This window comes from Orycteropus afer, unplaced genomic scaffold (genome assembly GCF_000298275.1).
Source record: "Orycteropus afer afer isolate SDZICR_OR568_19922 unplaced genomic scaffold, OryAfe1.0 scaffold00028, whole genome shotgun sequence".
Taxonomy (NCBI): Eukaryota; Metazoa; Chordata; class Mammalia; order Tubulidentata; family Orycteropodidae; genus Orycteropus; species Orycteropus afer.
The window spans coordinates 15,384,054-15,400,321 of NW_006921615.1; the positions used below are offsets into that span (position 1 = coordinate 15,384,054).

Here is a 16,268-nt window from a genome sequence, read left to right on the forward strand (position 1 = left end):
ATTTTATCTTTGATGAATTTTATAGTTTTGGGTTTTACATTTAAGTCTTTGATCCAGCTTGAGTTTGTTTTTGTGTATGGGGTGAGGTATGGGTCTTGTTTCATTTTTCTGCAGATGGATATCCAGTTTTGCCAGCACCATTTGTTAAAGAGGCTGTCTCTTCCCCATTTATTGGGCTTTGAACATTTGTCAAAGATTAGTTGTCCATAGATGGATGGGTCTATATCTGGACTTTTGATTCTGTTCCATTGGTCTAGCTGTCTATCATTGTACCAATACCATGCTGTTTTGACTACTGTGGCTGTATAGTAATTCTAAGATCAGGAGTGTGAGGCCTTCCACTTTGTTTTTCTTCTTCAGAAGTGCTCTGCTTATCCGAGGTCTCTTTGCTTTCCATATGAAATTAGTAATTGGTTTTTCCATGTCCTTAAAAAATTTTGTTGGAATCTTGATCAGGATTGTGTTAAGTGTGTGTAGATTGCTTTAGGTATTATTGACATTTTCACGATATTCAGTCTACCTATCCATGAATAAGGTAGGCTCTTCTATTTTTGTAGTCCCCTTGTTATCTCTTCTGTCAGTGTTTTATAGTTTTCTTTATATAGGTCTTCTGTGTCTCTGGTGAGGTTTATCCTAGATATTTTATCTTTTTAGTAGCTACTGTAAATGATATTGTTTCCCTTATTTCTTTATCAGAAAAATATCATATTTTTTTGTTGGTGTAGAGGAATCCAGCTGCTTTTTGTATGTTGACCTTGTATCCTGCCACTTTGCTGAACCTCTGTTTGTTCTAGTAGTTTTTTTATTGAGTCCCTTGGGTTTTGTATTTACAGGATCATATTATCTGCAAATAGAGATAGCTTTAGTTCCTCTTTGCCAATTCATATGCCTTTTATTTCTCTTTCTTGCCTTATTGCCCTGTCTAGGACTTCAAATACAGTGTTAAATAGAAGTGGTGATAGAGGGCATACCTGTTTGGTTCCCGTTTGTAAGGGGCATGCCTTGAGTCTTTCTCCATTAATAATGATCTTGGCTGTTGGCTTTGTATATGTAACCTTTATTATGTTGAGGAATTTCCCTTCTATCCCTATTTTGCTGAGAGTTCTGAATAGGAATGGATGTTGGATTTTATCAAATGCCTTTTCTGCATCAATTGATATAATCATATGGTAGTTTTGTTTTGTTTATGTGGTGGATTACATTGATTGTTTTTCTGATGTTATACCACCCTTGTAAACCTGATATGAATCCCACTTGTCCGGGTGTATTAATTGTTTGGTATGGTGTTGGATTCTGTTGGCTAGGATTTTGTTAAAGATTTTTGCATCTGTGTTCATGAGGGATATTGGTCTGTAGTTTTCCTTCTAGTAGTATCTTTCCCTGGTTTTGGTATTAGTGTTATGCTTGCTGCATTAAATGAGTTTGGGAATGTTCCATCTTTTTCTGTGTTCTGGAATAGCTTGAGTAGCATAGGTGTCAACTCTTCTCTGAATATTTGATAAAATTCTCCAGTGAAGCCATCAGGGCCAGGACTTTTCTTTGTGGGAAGTTTTTTTTTTTATGACCTGTTCAGTTTCTTCTTTTGTTATAGGTCTGTTCAAGTATTCTGTCTGAGTGGTATATTTTAGGTAGGTTTTGTGATTCTAGAAACTTGTCCATCTCTTCTAGGCTCTCAAATCTGTTGGAGTACAGTTTTTCATAATATTCTGTCAGTATCTTTTTTATTTCAGATGGTTCTGTTGTGATGACACCCTTTTCATTTACAATTTCTTGTGATTTGGATCTTTTCTTTTGTTAGATCTGCCAATGGTTTATCGATTTTATTAATCTTTTAGAAAAACCAGCTTTTTGTTTTGTTGATTTTTCTGTTTTTTTTTTTTTTTTTTCTGTTTCATTTATTTCCTCTCTGATCTTTATTATTTCCTTGCTTCTAGATACTGTAGGATTATTTTGTTGTTCTGTTTCTAGTTTTTGGAGTTGATGAGTTAGTGTTGGTTTTGTTTCCTCTTTTTTGATGTATGCATTTACTGCTATAAACTGTCCTCTGAGTACTGCTTTCGCTGTGTCCCATAGGTTTTGGTATGATGTATCTTCATTCTCATTTGTTTCTAGGAATTTTTTTATTTCAGTTTTTATCTGGTTTCTGCTGAGTAATTGGAGCTCAGCCTAACTGTTGGATTATTATAAGTAATATTTCTTTTGTCCCAGGCAGCTCTTTAAATTTTTCCTTTGTCTTTGGTTTTGGAGAGTTTGATTATAATATGCCTTGGTGTTTTTCTCTTGGGATCTATCTTTTGTGGGGTTCTATGAGCTTCTTGGACAAATATCTTTTCTTCCTTCATGATATGGGGGAAGTTTTCTGTTAGTAGGTCTTCCACAATTTTCTTGGTGGTTTTTTCTGCCTCTTCTTGTTCTGGAATTCCAATGAGTCTTATTTTATTTTATTTATTTTTTCATGTCATCTCATATAATTCTTAGGTTCTCTTCATTTCTTTTAAATCTTAGTTCTGATTTTTCTTCATACAGGCTAGTGTCCAGGGATTTGTCTTCTAGTTGAGATATGCTTTCTTCAGTCAGTTCTAGCCTACTCTCTTGTGCTTCTACTGTGTTGTGTAATTCTGTACTTTTGGTATTCATCTTCTGGATTTCTAACTGCTGCTTTTGTATGAGTTCTGATTGTGCATTAATCTTGTTATTTTGTTCTTGAATGATTTTCCTGAGTTCTTCCAGGGAACTGTCTGTGTTCTCCTTGCTTCTGTTTCACATTTCCTTAGGTTCTTGTAACACGTATAAACATATCTTCTAAATTCTTTCTCAGATAATTCTATTGCCTCCTCTTCCTCCATGTTTAATGAGACCTTTGTTTGTGGTTTTGCTTCTAATACCTGTCCTGTTTTTTTGTTTGATTTGAGGTTGCCTGTTGTTTCCTAGACATTTTGAGGTTGTCTTTAACTGTTGGTTATGTATTGACTTGTTTTGTCTTGGTTTTATGATTTAATATTTTGAAAAGGTGAACCTGGTGTATTTTATTTTTTTAGTTATTAATTCAGGTTTGCTGGATAGCTTTGCGGTTTTCTTTGTGATGGTGTAATGCACTGTGCGGAATCTGGACATGGGTTTCTGTTTGTGGTAAAGAGGGTTTAGAGTTCAAACCAGGAGGTATTATGGTGGCTGAATGTGGTTTCTTCTATTGGATGAGTGAGGTTATTGGTGGAGAAGGTGAGAGCCAAAGAGAGGAAGAAGGAAAGCTCCCTGTTGCTAGGGGCGGTTTCTAGGGCTTTGAGCAGGCTGCTACTGATGATGATGCACTGTTATATGCAGGCCCGCAGCTCAAGTTCAGCAAGGACTCCAGTTGTTAGGGGGTTGCCACTTTCTGCCAGGCTTATACACTCGCAAAAAGGGGCTCCTGAGGCCCTTTGACACCAAAAAGACAACTGCCAGGCTCCGCGATCCGCCATGGGAGTTCCTATCTGGGCCTGCCTGCCCGCAGCACCAAAGATCTGCTTGGTTTCAGCGGTACTAGAGTTAGGCCCATGCCCGCTTGGACCCTGTGGTCCCAATATTACTGACAAAGTCAAGTGTGGGCCCTTCATGCCACTAAGCCAACCCAAGCCTGATCGGTGGTCTGCTGTAGGGGCACCTCCCGGGCCTGCCCTCTTGCAGCACCAATGGACTCTTTGCTTGGGTTTCAGCAGTGCTGGACGTGCCCATTTGCACCCAGCTGACCCAAGTTAAGGATAAAATAAGGTGCTGAAGGTAGATCCTTGGGGTGATCGCTGGTATGTTGGTGTGGTCGCTAGTATGCTGGTGTGGTGCATCTTCTTCCTTAACCCAGGGAGGTCTCAGATGGCCTTTCTCGTCTGCCAGGCGGCATTCCCCCACGGAGGTCTCCAATGGCCTTTCTCAGCTGCCTGTTGGCGCTCGGCGGGGTAGATCTCCTGATCTTGTTATTTTTTCCCCTGTCCCTTTCTCCTTTCTAATTCTACTCACCTGAATTTGGTGCACTCTGACTCAGTGAGCTGTTGAGCACCAGAATCCCTAATTGAAACTGCTCTGCCTAGTTTTTCAAGCACTAAGATGCTAGAGGGAATTAGCATGGTGATTACGGCCGAGACTCCATTTTGAACTCTGCATTTTTAATATTTTTTAACAGCCTTTTCAGACAATTTATTCTTCTTCCAAGGCAGTATCTGTACAGAAGTAGATTGCCCAATCTTCCTTCCAAGGAGTGGCTGGTGGGTTTGAACTGCCAGCCTTCTGGTTAGCAGTCAAATACCTTAGGCACTATGCTACCAGAGCTCCTTTTTCTTTTGTTTTGGTTTATGCTACAAAAAAACACAACCAGTGGTAGTTTATCAAAGGTTAGTTGCGATGTGGACTCTGGATCAGTGATTTTTTTGTACTGTTACATAAAAATCCATTAATCTACCTTTTACTTTGAATGGATCTTGTATTTCTGCATACTTTTGTAACATCATGTGTTAGGTATATAGAAATTTTTGATTGACTGCAGATCTTCCAAATGGTGGCATGATTTATTACAGAATATCATAAAATTGTATTCATTAAGCAAATAGTATCAGTTTCTTCCTTTGATGTGACATGTGAGAAAATGTCTATTGAATATTTAAGTTGGAATAGCCACAGTTTTTATGTCAGCCATTCTCTCAAGTAAAAGTGGTTATTTCGTGGAAAAAGCAACTCAGACCTCCAACACTTGTACAGGTGCTTTTCTTCAAGACCTCCGTCATGTAGCAGCAAAAGTGGTATATATGTAATTATCACTTCATGACACAGAATATTAGAAAATGTGTATTAATACAACTAGTAATTTTCACTGCTTCACCAAAAACTTTTGAGATGAAACTAGCATTGATTTTTATTCCATGTGCATGGAAATGAAGAAAGAATACGCTGACTACCACTACAGATTGGTACCACTACTTTGATTTGTGTTAAGATGCTGGCAGTTGTTTTTTTAATTTTTATTGTTATTTGGGTGAAAGTTTTTAGAGCAAATTAATTTTCTGTACAGCAGTTCATACACATTTTGTTTCATGATACTGACTATAATTCCCCACAATGTAACAGTTCTCTTCCCACTTCCTCCCTGTAGTTACCTCTTCCCTGTGTCCTTCTTTCCTATGTGTTCCTGCTTCCCAAAGCTATCTCCCTTACAAATATTGCCCTTCTATTTTCCCACAATTGATTGCTCTGAGGAGTGTATCTACCTGATGTAAATAAATGTTCACCCTACATGTCTGTCTTTTGTTTGGCTGGAAGCCATAGGAGTGAGTTCAGTTCCAGACCTGAAGGGTAACTAGGGGCCATAGTCTTGAGGGTCTTGCCAAGCTCTATCTGACCGGTAAACCTGGTCTTTCTTTTATATGATTTTGAGTTTTGTTACACATTGTTCTCCCACTCTATCCAGGATATCCCACACTAATCCCTTTCTGAGTGGTTGACAGTGGTAGCCAGGTACCATCTAGTTCTTCTGGTTTCATGGTTGTGGTAGTTAAAGTTGTATGTCAACTGGTTTGGGCCTGGCTGAGTGGCTGGGCAGCTGGTGGTAGTTATTCCCCATGATGAGACTGGTAATTTACCTCCATGTTGGGATCTACCACAAGCAGCTGAGTAGCTGCTTTAGGGATGTGGTCTGCTTCCTGTATATAAGAAACAGCTTTGGGAATGGTCTCTAGTTTATGGCACGCTTGAACCCTGTATGTAGCCGAGTCGTTGTTCAGCAGCCTGCCATGCTCTGATGACCTTGGGACTTTCAATAGACTTGAATGAATGGCCTGCTGTGTGGTTTGGTAACATTGGGACTGAGCCTTTTTACTTGTTAACCTTGGGTTTGTCAGTAACCAGTAGCTGTCTAAGTGAAGAAAAGCTCCTAGCTCCAGTGGGCTGGGAGCAGAAAGCAGAGCTGAAGCTCAAGGGTGAGAGGCTTTCACCCAGACCCTAGAGCCTGGCACTTTGAACTTGGACTTAAAGCCTGCACACTGTAAGAGAATAAACTGTTTGTTCAAGTATCCTATTTGTGGTATATTCTTGTCAGAGCAGTACTAGGTACTAGGTACTAGGTACCAGTTAACCAGAATGGTCATATATGTTGAGGATTGCATGGTCTACTAGTCCCTTGGACTGACACTGGCAGTTTTACTCTCCATTGCTTTTGCACCATCAGTGCCAATAACACAACAAAAAAGTGAAAAATTATTTACCATCTGTGAACTGCCTAAAGTTGTATTGAATGCCACCAGGGTATTGAGAAATACCATTCTGCCAAGAACCATCTATATCCGGTGCATTCCTTTATACCTCTCGTTCATTCCTGGCTGCCTCTGTGAATGTACTGAAGTCACACATGACTTTTTCTGTTTTCATCTTCCCTGATCTTTCTTCATTAAATTATGCTGTTAATTCTTGACCTCTGTTGCATATTCTTTAATGGTTTTCTTACTAATACTATCATTTTGCTTTCTTTATTCATTAACTTCTCTTATTCTCTGACCTCTATAATGTGAAAAAGTTTTTCAGGGTGCCCACTTGACCTTTCATCTCACTTCACCCAGTCTCCCTATGTAATCTCCTTTTAACTGTAACTTTTATGTGTTGATAACTCCCAAATCTTGATGTTTCTTCATTCCTGTTACTCTTGAGTGATACATCTGTAACCCCTGCCCTGGACAATTCTCATCTGTACCTTTTAAGGCTGCCTGAAAGTCAGCAGCTCTAAAACGGAACTCAATATTATCTCAACCAAACCTGTTTTGTATCCTCCTAAGCTTTAAACTTTAGAATTTATATTTCTGTCAATTTCTCAGGTGATACTGATGATGGGGACGACAGTTTGAGAGTTATTCATCTGTATTGTCCATGAGAATTATTTTTGTAAATCACAGATTTTAACAAATTAATTCCCAAACTTAAATTCTTCAGCACTTTTCCAGTGCTTGCATAAAGCTCTGTCTCATTAGGATGATATTTAAAGGCACTTTGAAAATTCGTCCTAATCTTATTTTTTAGCTACATCATCCCCCATTATTCTATTTCACCCCACTCTCTCCCTCATTTTCATTTGTCCTAAACTTTAGCCAAATTAGTTTTATTGTCATTTCTCAAACATGCCATGCTTTCATGTTCTGTAGTAGCTGAGAGTGGCCTTCTCTTACTTGTTCACCTGTAAAAGTCCTGGAATCTCCCTCAACTCTTTCTATGATATTTCGTTATATCTCCTTTTTCAGTTTGACTTTGATATTATTGGTTTTACTGGATTGTAACCTTGAAAGACAAGATTTAGATTTTATTCATTTTTGTTTGTCTAGCACTTAACACAGTGTACTCCATCCAATTTCAGGTGGAGTAAGAGTAGGGTTGTTATCATAGATAAAGTAGGATTGTTATGCTACGTTCAGTAGCACTAAAAGACTTCTTGAAGGACTCTCAGTAGAGATAGGAAGTAACTTTTGCTATGACTGCTTTGCCCATACAAAACACTTCACTTCCAAACTGACTTTTAGCTTTAATTCTTATTGAGAGCTATAATCTGTAATTTTTTGAGATTATTTTCTTGTTCAATTTTTGTAGGGTCATAACATAGAACTTTCATATTATCCTTTAGACATTAAAACTGTATGATTGTTTAAATTTCAGGAATATAATACATTTGTAGAAATTCTCTTAATGCTTTCCTTTCTCTCTTTATTAGGGAATTTCGAAATGACTTTCTAGAACTTCTCAGGAGACGCTTTGGTAAATACTTTAAATATTGGGCAAATAACGATTTTGTAACTTTACAATATTCTCAGTTTTAACAATGACATTTTTGTCTTTAGGCACTAAGAGAGTCCACAACAACATTGTATATAATGAATATATCAGCCATCGAGAGCACATCCATATGAATGCTACTCAGTGGGAAACTCTGACTGATTTTACTAAGTGGTTGGGCAGAGAAGGTAAGAAATAATACTTGTTATAATGCTCCATTGCAGAGAGAGAAAGACTTGTCCTAATTGCTATGTAAATGTATGGAAATTAGGATGTGTAGGGCAATTTAAAGCTGAGGGGGAGAGGATTTGTTTTGTTTATTCAGTTGAATATGAATGTCTGAATAGGTAGATCTGTTTTGATAATACCAGGATTTATCACTGAACCATCCTCTCATTCAGATTAAAGGTTATTAGCAATCCCTTCCATTTTTTCCCCTCATATTCATCTTATTTTAGGAGACTTTTCTTACTCCCTTTTAAGGTTGTTTTAAATTTGCTTTTTCTAATCTTCCTAGAGGAGCTCTGGTAGTGGAGCACCTGAGGCACTTGGCTGCTAACCAGAAGGCTGGTGGTTCAAACCCACCAGCCACTCCTTGGAAGGAAGGTTAGGCAATCTACTTCCATAGTGATAATGCCTGGGAAACCCAAGGAGGGGTTGCTATGGGTTGGGTCTGACTCCAAGGCACATAACAATGACGACAACAACAACAACATTCTTGCTAAAATGAAAAATTTGGGAAAAGAAAGGAGAAAAAAATTCTGTCACTATTACTTTATTTCATTTTAGGGAAATAATTTTAGTAGAGTATCATGAACTCACAGGATGTTAAATATTTAGACACAGTTGAGAAATGCATTTGTGTTGTTTAAATATCTTGCCTCAGCAATATAGAAATAATACATTTTTCTGTTTAAAGAGATCAATAATATATTTTATTTGAAGTATCTAGATTTCATCAAATTTAAATATGAAAAATTCACATGTGCATGAATTTGTGTATTAGAGTATGTTTGAGTACATTTGAATGAAAGCGAGTAAATCATGCAGAAATAGAACATTGTATTTATGCTTAGATTTAACTTTGATTGCCTAACAATTTATGATATCTGTTATTTTTTTTTTCAGGACTGTGTAAAGTGGATGAGACACCAAAAGGTTGGTATATTCAGTACATAGATAGAGACCCAGAAACTATCCGCCGGCAACTGGAATTAGAGAAAAAGAAGAAGCAGGACCTTGATGATGAAGAAAAAACTGCCAAATTCATTGAAGAACAAGTGAGAAGAGGTCTGGAAGGGAAGGAACAGGTGGGATATAATGTCATCTAGAAAGACAATATAAAAAGTCTTAAGAATTGTTTTACTAGATATTGTTTCTTAATTAAGAAAGGAGCTCTGGTGGTGTAGTGTCTGAGGTGTATGACTGCTAACCAGAAAGTTGGTGGTTCAAACCTACCAGCTGTTCCACAAAAGGAAGATGGGTTATTGCACTTCTATAAACATTTGCCGCCTCAGAAACCCAGTGGGGGCCGCTGTGAGTCAGATTAGCCTCGATGGCAGTAAGTTTGGTTTTCCTTAATTAAGAGGAGAAAGACCATGGCATAATATAAAAGTACATGTTTCAGAGTTCAGACAAATCTAGATTCAGTTCCTGACTTATTAACTTCATGATCTTGTATAAATTAATTATATGATCTTTTTAAGCTCGGTTTCCTTATCTCTAAAATAAAATAGAGGTAATATATAATGGGAGAAGACATATAAAATAGATAACGTTAGCTGAGTAATTAATGCTGGAGATAAAACACATTGTGTGGGAACATAGAGGGCCAGCACTTACCTCCACCCTGGTGGGGAGAAGGAATATGTTAAAGTGATACAACCTCTGAGCTGAAGAGTCCTGAGGAATTGTGAAACTCAGATAAATGGGAAAGGGAGGGTGTGGTAAAGGTGGTTCCAATTTTAGGATAACTAGACCAAGGCATTTATTATAAAAAATATTTGTTAGGTACCTCCTGTGTGCCAGGCACTTTCTAGGTCCTAAAGATGCAGCAGTGAATAAAAGATACAAAAACCCTGCCTTCATGGAGCTGTCATGCTAAAAGTTATATGCTAAAAGGGAAATACACAGCCTGGTGTGTACATGAGCCATTTAGTATTTTTAAAAACTTTTTATTAAGGTGATGTGTACTGTCGAGTAGATTCCGACTCATAGCAACAATGTATAACAGAGTAGGGGCTGCCTTATAGGGTTTCCTAGGCTGTAATCTTTATGGAAGGAGCCCTGGTGGCACAGTGGTTAAATGTCCAGCTGCTAACTGGTTAGGTACACCAGTTGCTCTGTGGGAGAAAGATAGGGCAATCTGTTCATATAAAAATTACAACTTTGGAAACCTTATAGGGCAGTTTTACTCTGTCCTAAGGGGTTGTTATGAATCAGAGTTTACTCAATAGCAGTGAGTTTGGTTTTGGTTAAGTTTTAAGAAAGTAGATTGCCAGGTCTTTTCTCCCAAAGAGTCACTAGCGAGTTTGAACTGGATACCTTTCTGTTAGCAGCCAGGTGCTTAATCATTTTACCACCAGAGGTCCTTTATTGAAGTAAGGAGCCCTGGTGACTCAGGTTAAGTACCTGGCTGTTAACCAAAAGGTCAGTAGTTTGAATCCACCAATCGCTTCGTGGGAGAAAGATGTGGCAGTCTGCTTCTGTAAAGACTTAAAGCCTTGGAAACCTTATGAAGCAGTCTACTCTTTCTTATAAGGTTACTGTGAGTTGGAATTGACTTGATGGCAGTGGGTTTGTTTTTTTCACATAATAAAGTGTATGATTTATATTAATGTTAAGAATACAGATTAATCAATTTTACACACATACCCACACCTGTGTAACCACCACCCAGATCAAGATATAAGCATTTCATTTTCCCAGAAGATTCTTTCATACCTGTTTCCAGTTAATCCCTCCTGTGTTGTATGTCTGGCTTCTTTAACTCTAATGTAATGTTTGTGCAGTCGTGTACTTTCCTGTTTCAGTTTTTGATTTTTTGGTTTTTTACTGTGTATGGCTATATTATAATTTATTTATCCATAGTTCTTCTGTTGAAAAACATTTGGCTTGTCTTCAGTTTTTAGCTATTATGCATGTTCCTCTTATCATCTTGTACATGTCTTATATAAGCCATTTATTATAAACAATGATGTAAGTTCAGGGACAGCTTACTCATTTGCATACCATAGTTCCCAAAGATAATATTCTACATCTGAGTTGAGTGAATAACATCTGGAATATTAAAAGACTGTGAACAGTCATTTGAAATATAACTATTTGTCTCATATGGAGAAAAAGAGACTGAAGGAGATCAAAGGCTCAAAGAAGAAACTAGCCCACAGGACTAATAGCCCACACAAACCACAACCTCTTAAAATCTGACACCAGAAGAACTATGTGGTACTAGGCTACCACTGCCTCCGTTCTGGCCAGGGACACAATAGAAGATCCTGGATAGAATGGGAGAAAAATGTAGAACAAACTCAAATTCTTATGAAAGGCCAGACCTAGTAGACTAATGGAGACTAGAGGAGCCCCTTAGACTATCACTTTAAAATAACCTTTGAACTTGGAATTAAAGCTATTTCTGCAGGTCATCTTTCAGCCAAATAATAGATTGCCTTATAAAATAATAATAATATCACCCATTAATGTGTTCTTTTTTTAAAAAAAAATTTTATTGTGATTTGGGTGAAAGTTTACGCAACAAATTCATTTTCCATTCAGCAGTTCACACACACTTTGTCTCATGATATTGACTGTGATTTCCCACAGTGCAACAGCTCTTTTCCCACTTCCTCCCAGTGGTTACCTCTTCCCTGTGTCCTTCCCTCCCATGGACTCCTGCTCCCTGAGTTATTCCCCTGTACATACACAGCCCTTCTATTCTCCCATGATTGATCTTTCAGAGGACTGTATTGCCTAATGTAAATGTTCAGCTCTATGCCTGTCTTTTGTTTGGCTGGAAGCCACAGGAGTGGGTTCAATTCCAGACCTAAAGGGCAGCTAGGGGCCATAGTTTCAGAGGTTCTGCCAGGCTCTATTGGACCAACAAATCTGGTTTCTTTTTTGTTACGATTTTGAGTTTTGTTTTACATTGTTCTCTAACTCTATCCAGGATCTCCTACATAGATCCTGCTCTGAGTGATTGATGGTGATACCTGGGTACCTTCTAGTTCTTCTGGTCTTATACTCATGTAGGCTGAGGATCGCATGGTGTACCAGTTCCTTGGACTAATTGTTTCCATGCATCTTTGGTTTTCTTTATTCTTCTTTGCTCTGGTCGAGGAGAGACCCATCGTTGCATCTAGATGGCTGCTTGCAAGCTTTTAAGATCCCAGTTGCTACTTGACAAAGTAGGATATGGAACAGTGTTTTTGTGTAGTATGTTATGCCAGTTGAGCTTGATGTCCTCTGTGTGAATGTGCTCTCTTACACAATTAACTGTATAAGACCAAACAATCAACAGTTATCCAAAAGCAAGGAGGGGAAGGGAAGCTAGATCAATGGAAACAGAACAAATAGAAAGGAAATAATAAGAATGCTGATACATTATAAAAATTGTAGCCAATGGTGTGGAATAATTTATATAAAAATTGTTAAAGGGGAGCTTGATTTGCTGTGTAAACTTTCACCTAAAACACAATAAAATATTTAAAAAAAAGACTGAGGAGAAAATTATAGATAAGACTTAAGAACGAATATATGAATCAGCTTTTATACCATGTTAATTGAACTTCTCTATGACTGAGTGAGGTTCTTTGTTAATGTATTATGGTATCACTTACATTAATACACATTTGGTACAGAATCTTTCAGGAATTTTGTGTATTAAGAACAGTGATTAAAGTACTATAATTATAGAATTATTTAAATTCTTGCTTAAGATGGAATGCTTTTTATTCTTGAAATTCTCTTACCTTTGTAAAATGTAAACTTCCACTTTCAATGGAGGAAACATTTTAATTTCCTATTGTGGAAATTAAGAATCACATCTTATTTATAGTAAAGTAGCTTACCCTTTGAGATAACATTGTTTTTAATGTTTTAGCTTAATACTGCTAAAACCTTCAAGTTATTTTGTACTTTTCAGGTAGAAATCATTTTGGATTTATCTCTTAGAGCTGTCTAGCAACACGGGTAGCAAGTCGTAATTTAGTGCTATTAAACGTCTAGTAAATACACTGTGAACTAAAACCTTCAAACATGTACTTATTTATTTATTTAGGAGGCCCCTGTTTTTACGGAATTAAGCAGAGAAAATGATGAAGAGAAAGGTAGTATTACTTTTTATTTCCTTCCTTTTTTAAAAAAAAAATCACGGACGCTTTGTGTTGATTCTGCCAAAGACTAGCAGCGTGTATGAGAGAAGACATTTAATCTGTTTGGGTCTTATTTTTCTCATCTATAAAATGAAAAGATAATGAATTGAATGGGCTGCTTTCAGTTACAAGTAACAAAACTGACTAGAGTAGCTTAAACAATAAGGAAATGTATTTTCCTGCCATAATGAGAATCCAAGAGGTTTCGGATGCCATAGGTGGCTGCCAGCTTGTCCAGCCATCAGTATTCAGGTACAGCCTTATCTAGAGATTGAAAGAGCATCTCTTCTGGAGTCCTCCAGTGACCAAGGAAACTTTTCATAGAAGGTACTCCCCTTCCCCTCACCAACAGACTTTGTTTGGAATGACAGTGGTCCAAGTATGCTACATGTCTGCCTAAAACAGTCATTGAAGTGGGGGAGTGGAATCATTTTGCTTGATTTACACAGTCAGAATTTATCACAAAACTGAAGGTGGTGTGTGATCTCCCCTGAGCCATGTGTGAGAGGTATGGACACCTTAAAATTTAAAACAAAAAAAAAGGAGTACTGTTAACAAGGGAGAAGACAGAACAGGGAGGGAAGCAACCAGCGTGCTCTGCTGTAGCATCAGTCTTGGGTGTGTTAACAGCAATTTGTAATCTTTGAATGGGAGCATTTTAACTCATTAAAATGTCTAAATTTCTATGTGAATATGTTGTGGTAACCTGTCTGATAAATTTTGTTACAATTTTCCTGAAATACCTATGGGATAACAGTTTTTTTTTTTTTTTTTTTTTTTCAGTTACGTTTAATTTGAGTAAAGGAGCATGTAGTTCAGGAGTAGCAACATCTTCCCAGTCAAGGTGAGCTGCATTAACAGTTATCTTAAAACTTCAGAATTTTTGTGAAATGTTGGTTGCTACATTTTAAAAACAGCAATATTGTGAATCATATTTTTCTGGTTCCAGTTTTCTTCTTTATTTATGGTCTTTTGTTTGTTGCAGTAGTTTTTGTTACTAGCTGTTCTTTTCAGAATTAGAGGAAAGGCTCATTTTTTTTTTTTTTTAATTATGATTTGGGTGAAAGTTTACAGAGGAAACTCACTTTCCATACAGCAGTTCACATACACTTTGTCTCATGACATTGATGACAATTTACCACAATGCAACAGCTCCCTTCCCACTTCCTCCTGACAGTTACCTCTTCCCTGTATCCATCCCTCCATGCACTCTTGCCCCCTGACCTGTCTTCCTGTGTATAAACAGCCCTTCTTTCTCCCATGATTGTTTTCTCCAAGGAGTATATCTACCTCAGGTAAATGTTCAACTCATATGCCTGTCTTTTGTTTGGCTGGCAGCCACAGGTATGGGTTCAATTCCAGACCTGAAGGGCAGCTAAGGGCCATAGTCTCAGTGATTCCATCAGGCTCTATCAGACCAGCAAACCTGGTCCCCCCCTTTTTTTTCCCCCAAATGATTTTGAGTTTTGTTCCACATTGTTCTCCCTCTCTATCCAGGATCTCCTGCATAGATCCCCCTCCGAGTTGTTGACAGTGGTAGGAAAGGCTCATTTTGATTAAATGCTTCACATGGATAAAATACTGGTTCTGCATGAGTCTTTCATTTAATGGTTCCTTTTGTGTCACTATAATATTGCTTGTTTTTCTGTCGTAGTCCATTATCACAGTCAAAATGTTAGCTGAGATGTCCATTTTTTGTTTTATTCTCTATATTGTGATTTTCTAAGACACTCAGTAAAAATTGTCTTCTCTTCTAGGTGGTATATAGTACACAACAGGAGTTGGCAAACTTTTTCTATAAAGGGCCAGATGGTAAATATTTTAAGCTTGGTTGGCCATATGTCTTTAACTCTTCTGCTACAGTGAGAAAGCAGCTGTAGGCATTATGTAAAAGAATGAGTGTGGCTAGGTTCCAGTGAAATCTTATTTTGTAAAAGCAGGCAGCAGGCTCAATTTAGTCCACAAACTATAGTTTGCCAAACCCTGGTATAGTATGTAGTCATAATAGTTCAATCTACTTTTCATGTTCTTTTTTCTTGGGTTTTCTTTTTTTCTTTCTTCTTTTAAGATAATATTTTATTGTGTTTAAGGTGAAATTTACATTTATGCATCTGTCGGGGTTTATGTCAATGGTATATGCTGAGGAATGTGTCCTATAGTGTTTTCTTTATTCTTACATATTCTTTTACCACATATTTATTGACCATTTGTGATGGGTAATGCAGTCAGTTAGTTATGGAGGTTAAACAATGAATAAAACAAGATACTAGTATCTCAAGAAAGCACCATTATCTACTGGAATTTAGTTTTAGACTGAGTAATCTTTTCTATTTTACTTAATATTTTACTTGTTTATGACCTAACCCAGCTTTTTTGCTTAGGGTATAGGTTAGTGCTTATTTGCATGGCTAAATAAATGGCTAGGAGAATTGAAGGGAATAGACAGGCTGACTCAACAATCAACTGCTTCAGAATGACTTGACATATATCATAATGCTGATCAAAAGAATATTTCAAAATTAGCCCCTACATTAGATATTATTAAGAAACTGGTTAGTTGAGTTCTACATACGGTACATTTGAAAAGAAGAATTTTCTACTATTGATATGTTATAACCTGGAAGACAGGCTTGAATATATTATAAAACATACACACATACATATATTATAGTTTTAGACCCTTATGTATTTCTTTCTGTTTTCCTTTATTCATTTGACTGCTAACCAGAAGGCTGGCGGTTCAAATCCACCAGCCACTCCGTGGAAGGAGATGGGGCAATCTACTTCTGTAAAGATTTACTGCCTCGGAAACCAAAAGGGGTTCGCTATGAGTTGGAATTGACTCGATGGCAATGAGTTTGGTTTTTTTGGGAGGTATACCCCCCAAAAAACCCATAGCTGTTGAGTTGATTCTGACTTGCGACCCTGTAGGACAGAGTTTCCAAGAGTGTAAATCTTTATGGAAGCAGACTGTCAGATTTTTCTTGTGTGGAGGGGTGGTGGGTTAGCAGTTGAGCACTGAATGGTTGGGCCACCAGGACCCCCTACTGATAGGTATAGATGAATGTTAGTATTAGGTCCAGTGGCCCTTACAGTTCTCTCACAGTTCTCTTTTTTTTTTTTTTT

The 16,268-nt window shown here is 37.5% G+C and overlaps 1 protein-coding gene across 1 annotated transcript in view; it reads left to right on the forward strand.

Annotated features, from left to right (window-relative positions):
* KIN (Kin17 DNA and RNA binding protein) overlaps nt 1-16,268 on the forward strand; it is a 51,455-nt gene that overhangs the window by 14,111 nt on the left and 21,076 nt on the right. Inside the window, exons 3-7 of the mRNA XM_007935447.2 lie at nt 7,712-7,755; nt 7,839-7,961; nt 8,902-9,083; nt 13,049-13,097; nt 13,926-13,986. Coding sequence (XP_007933638.1) covers nt 7,712-7,755; nt 7,839-7,961; nt 8,902-9,083; nt 13,049-13,097; nt 13,926-13,986 — 459 coding nt within the window. The remainder of the gene's footprint in view (nt 1-7,711; nt 7,756-7,838; nt 7,962-8,901; nt 9,084-13,048; nt 13,098-13,925; nt 13,987-16,268) is intronic.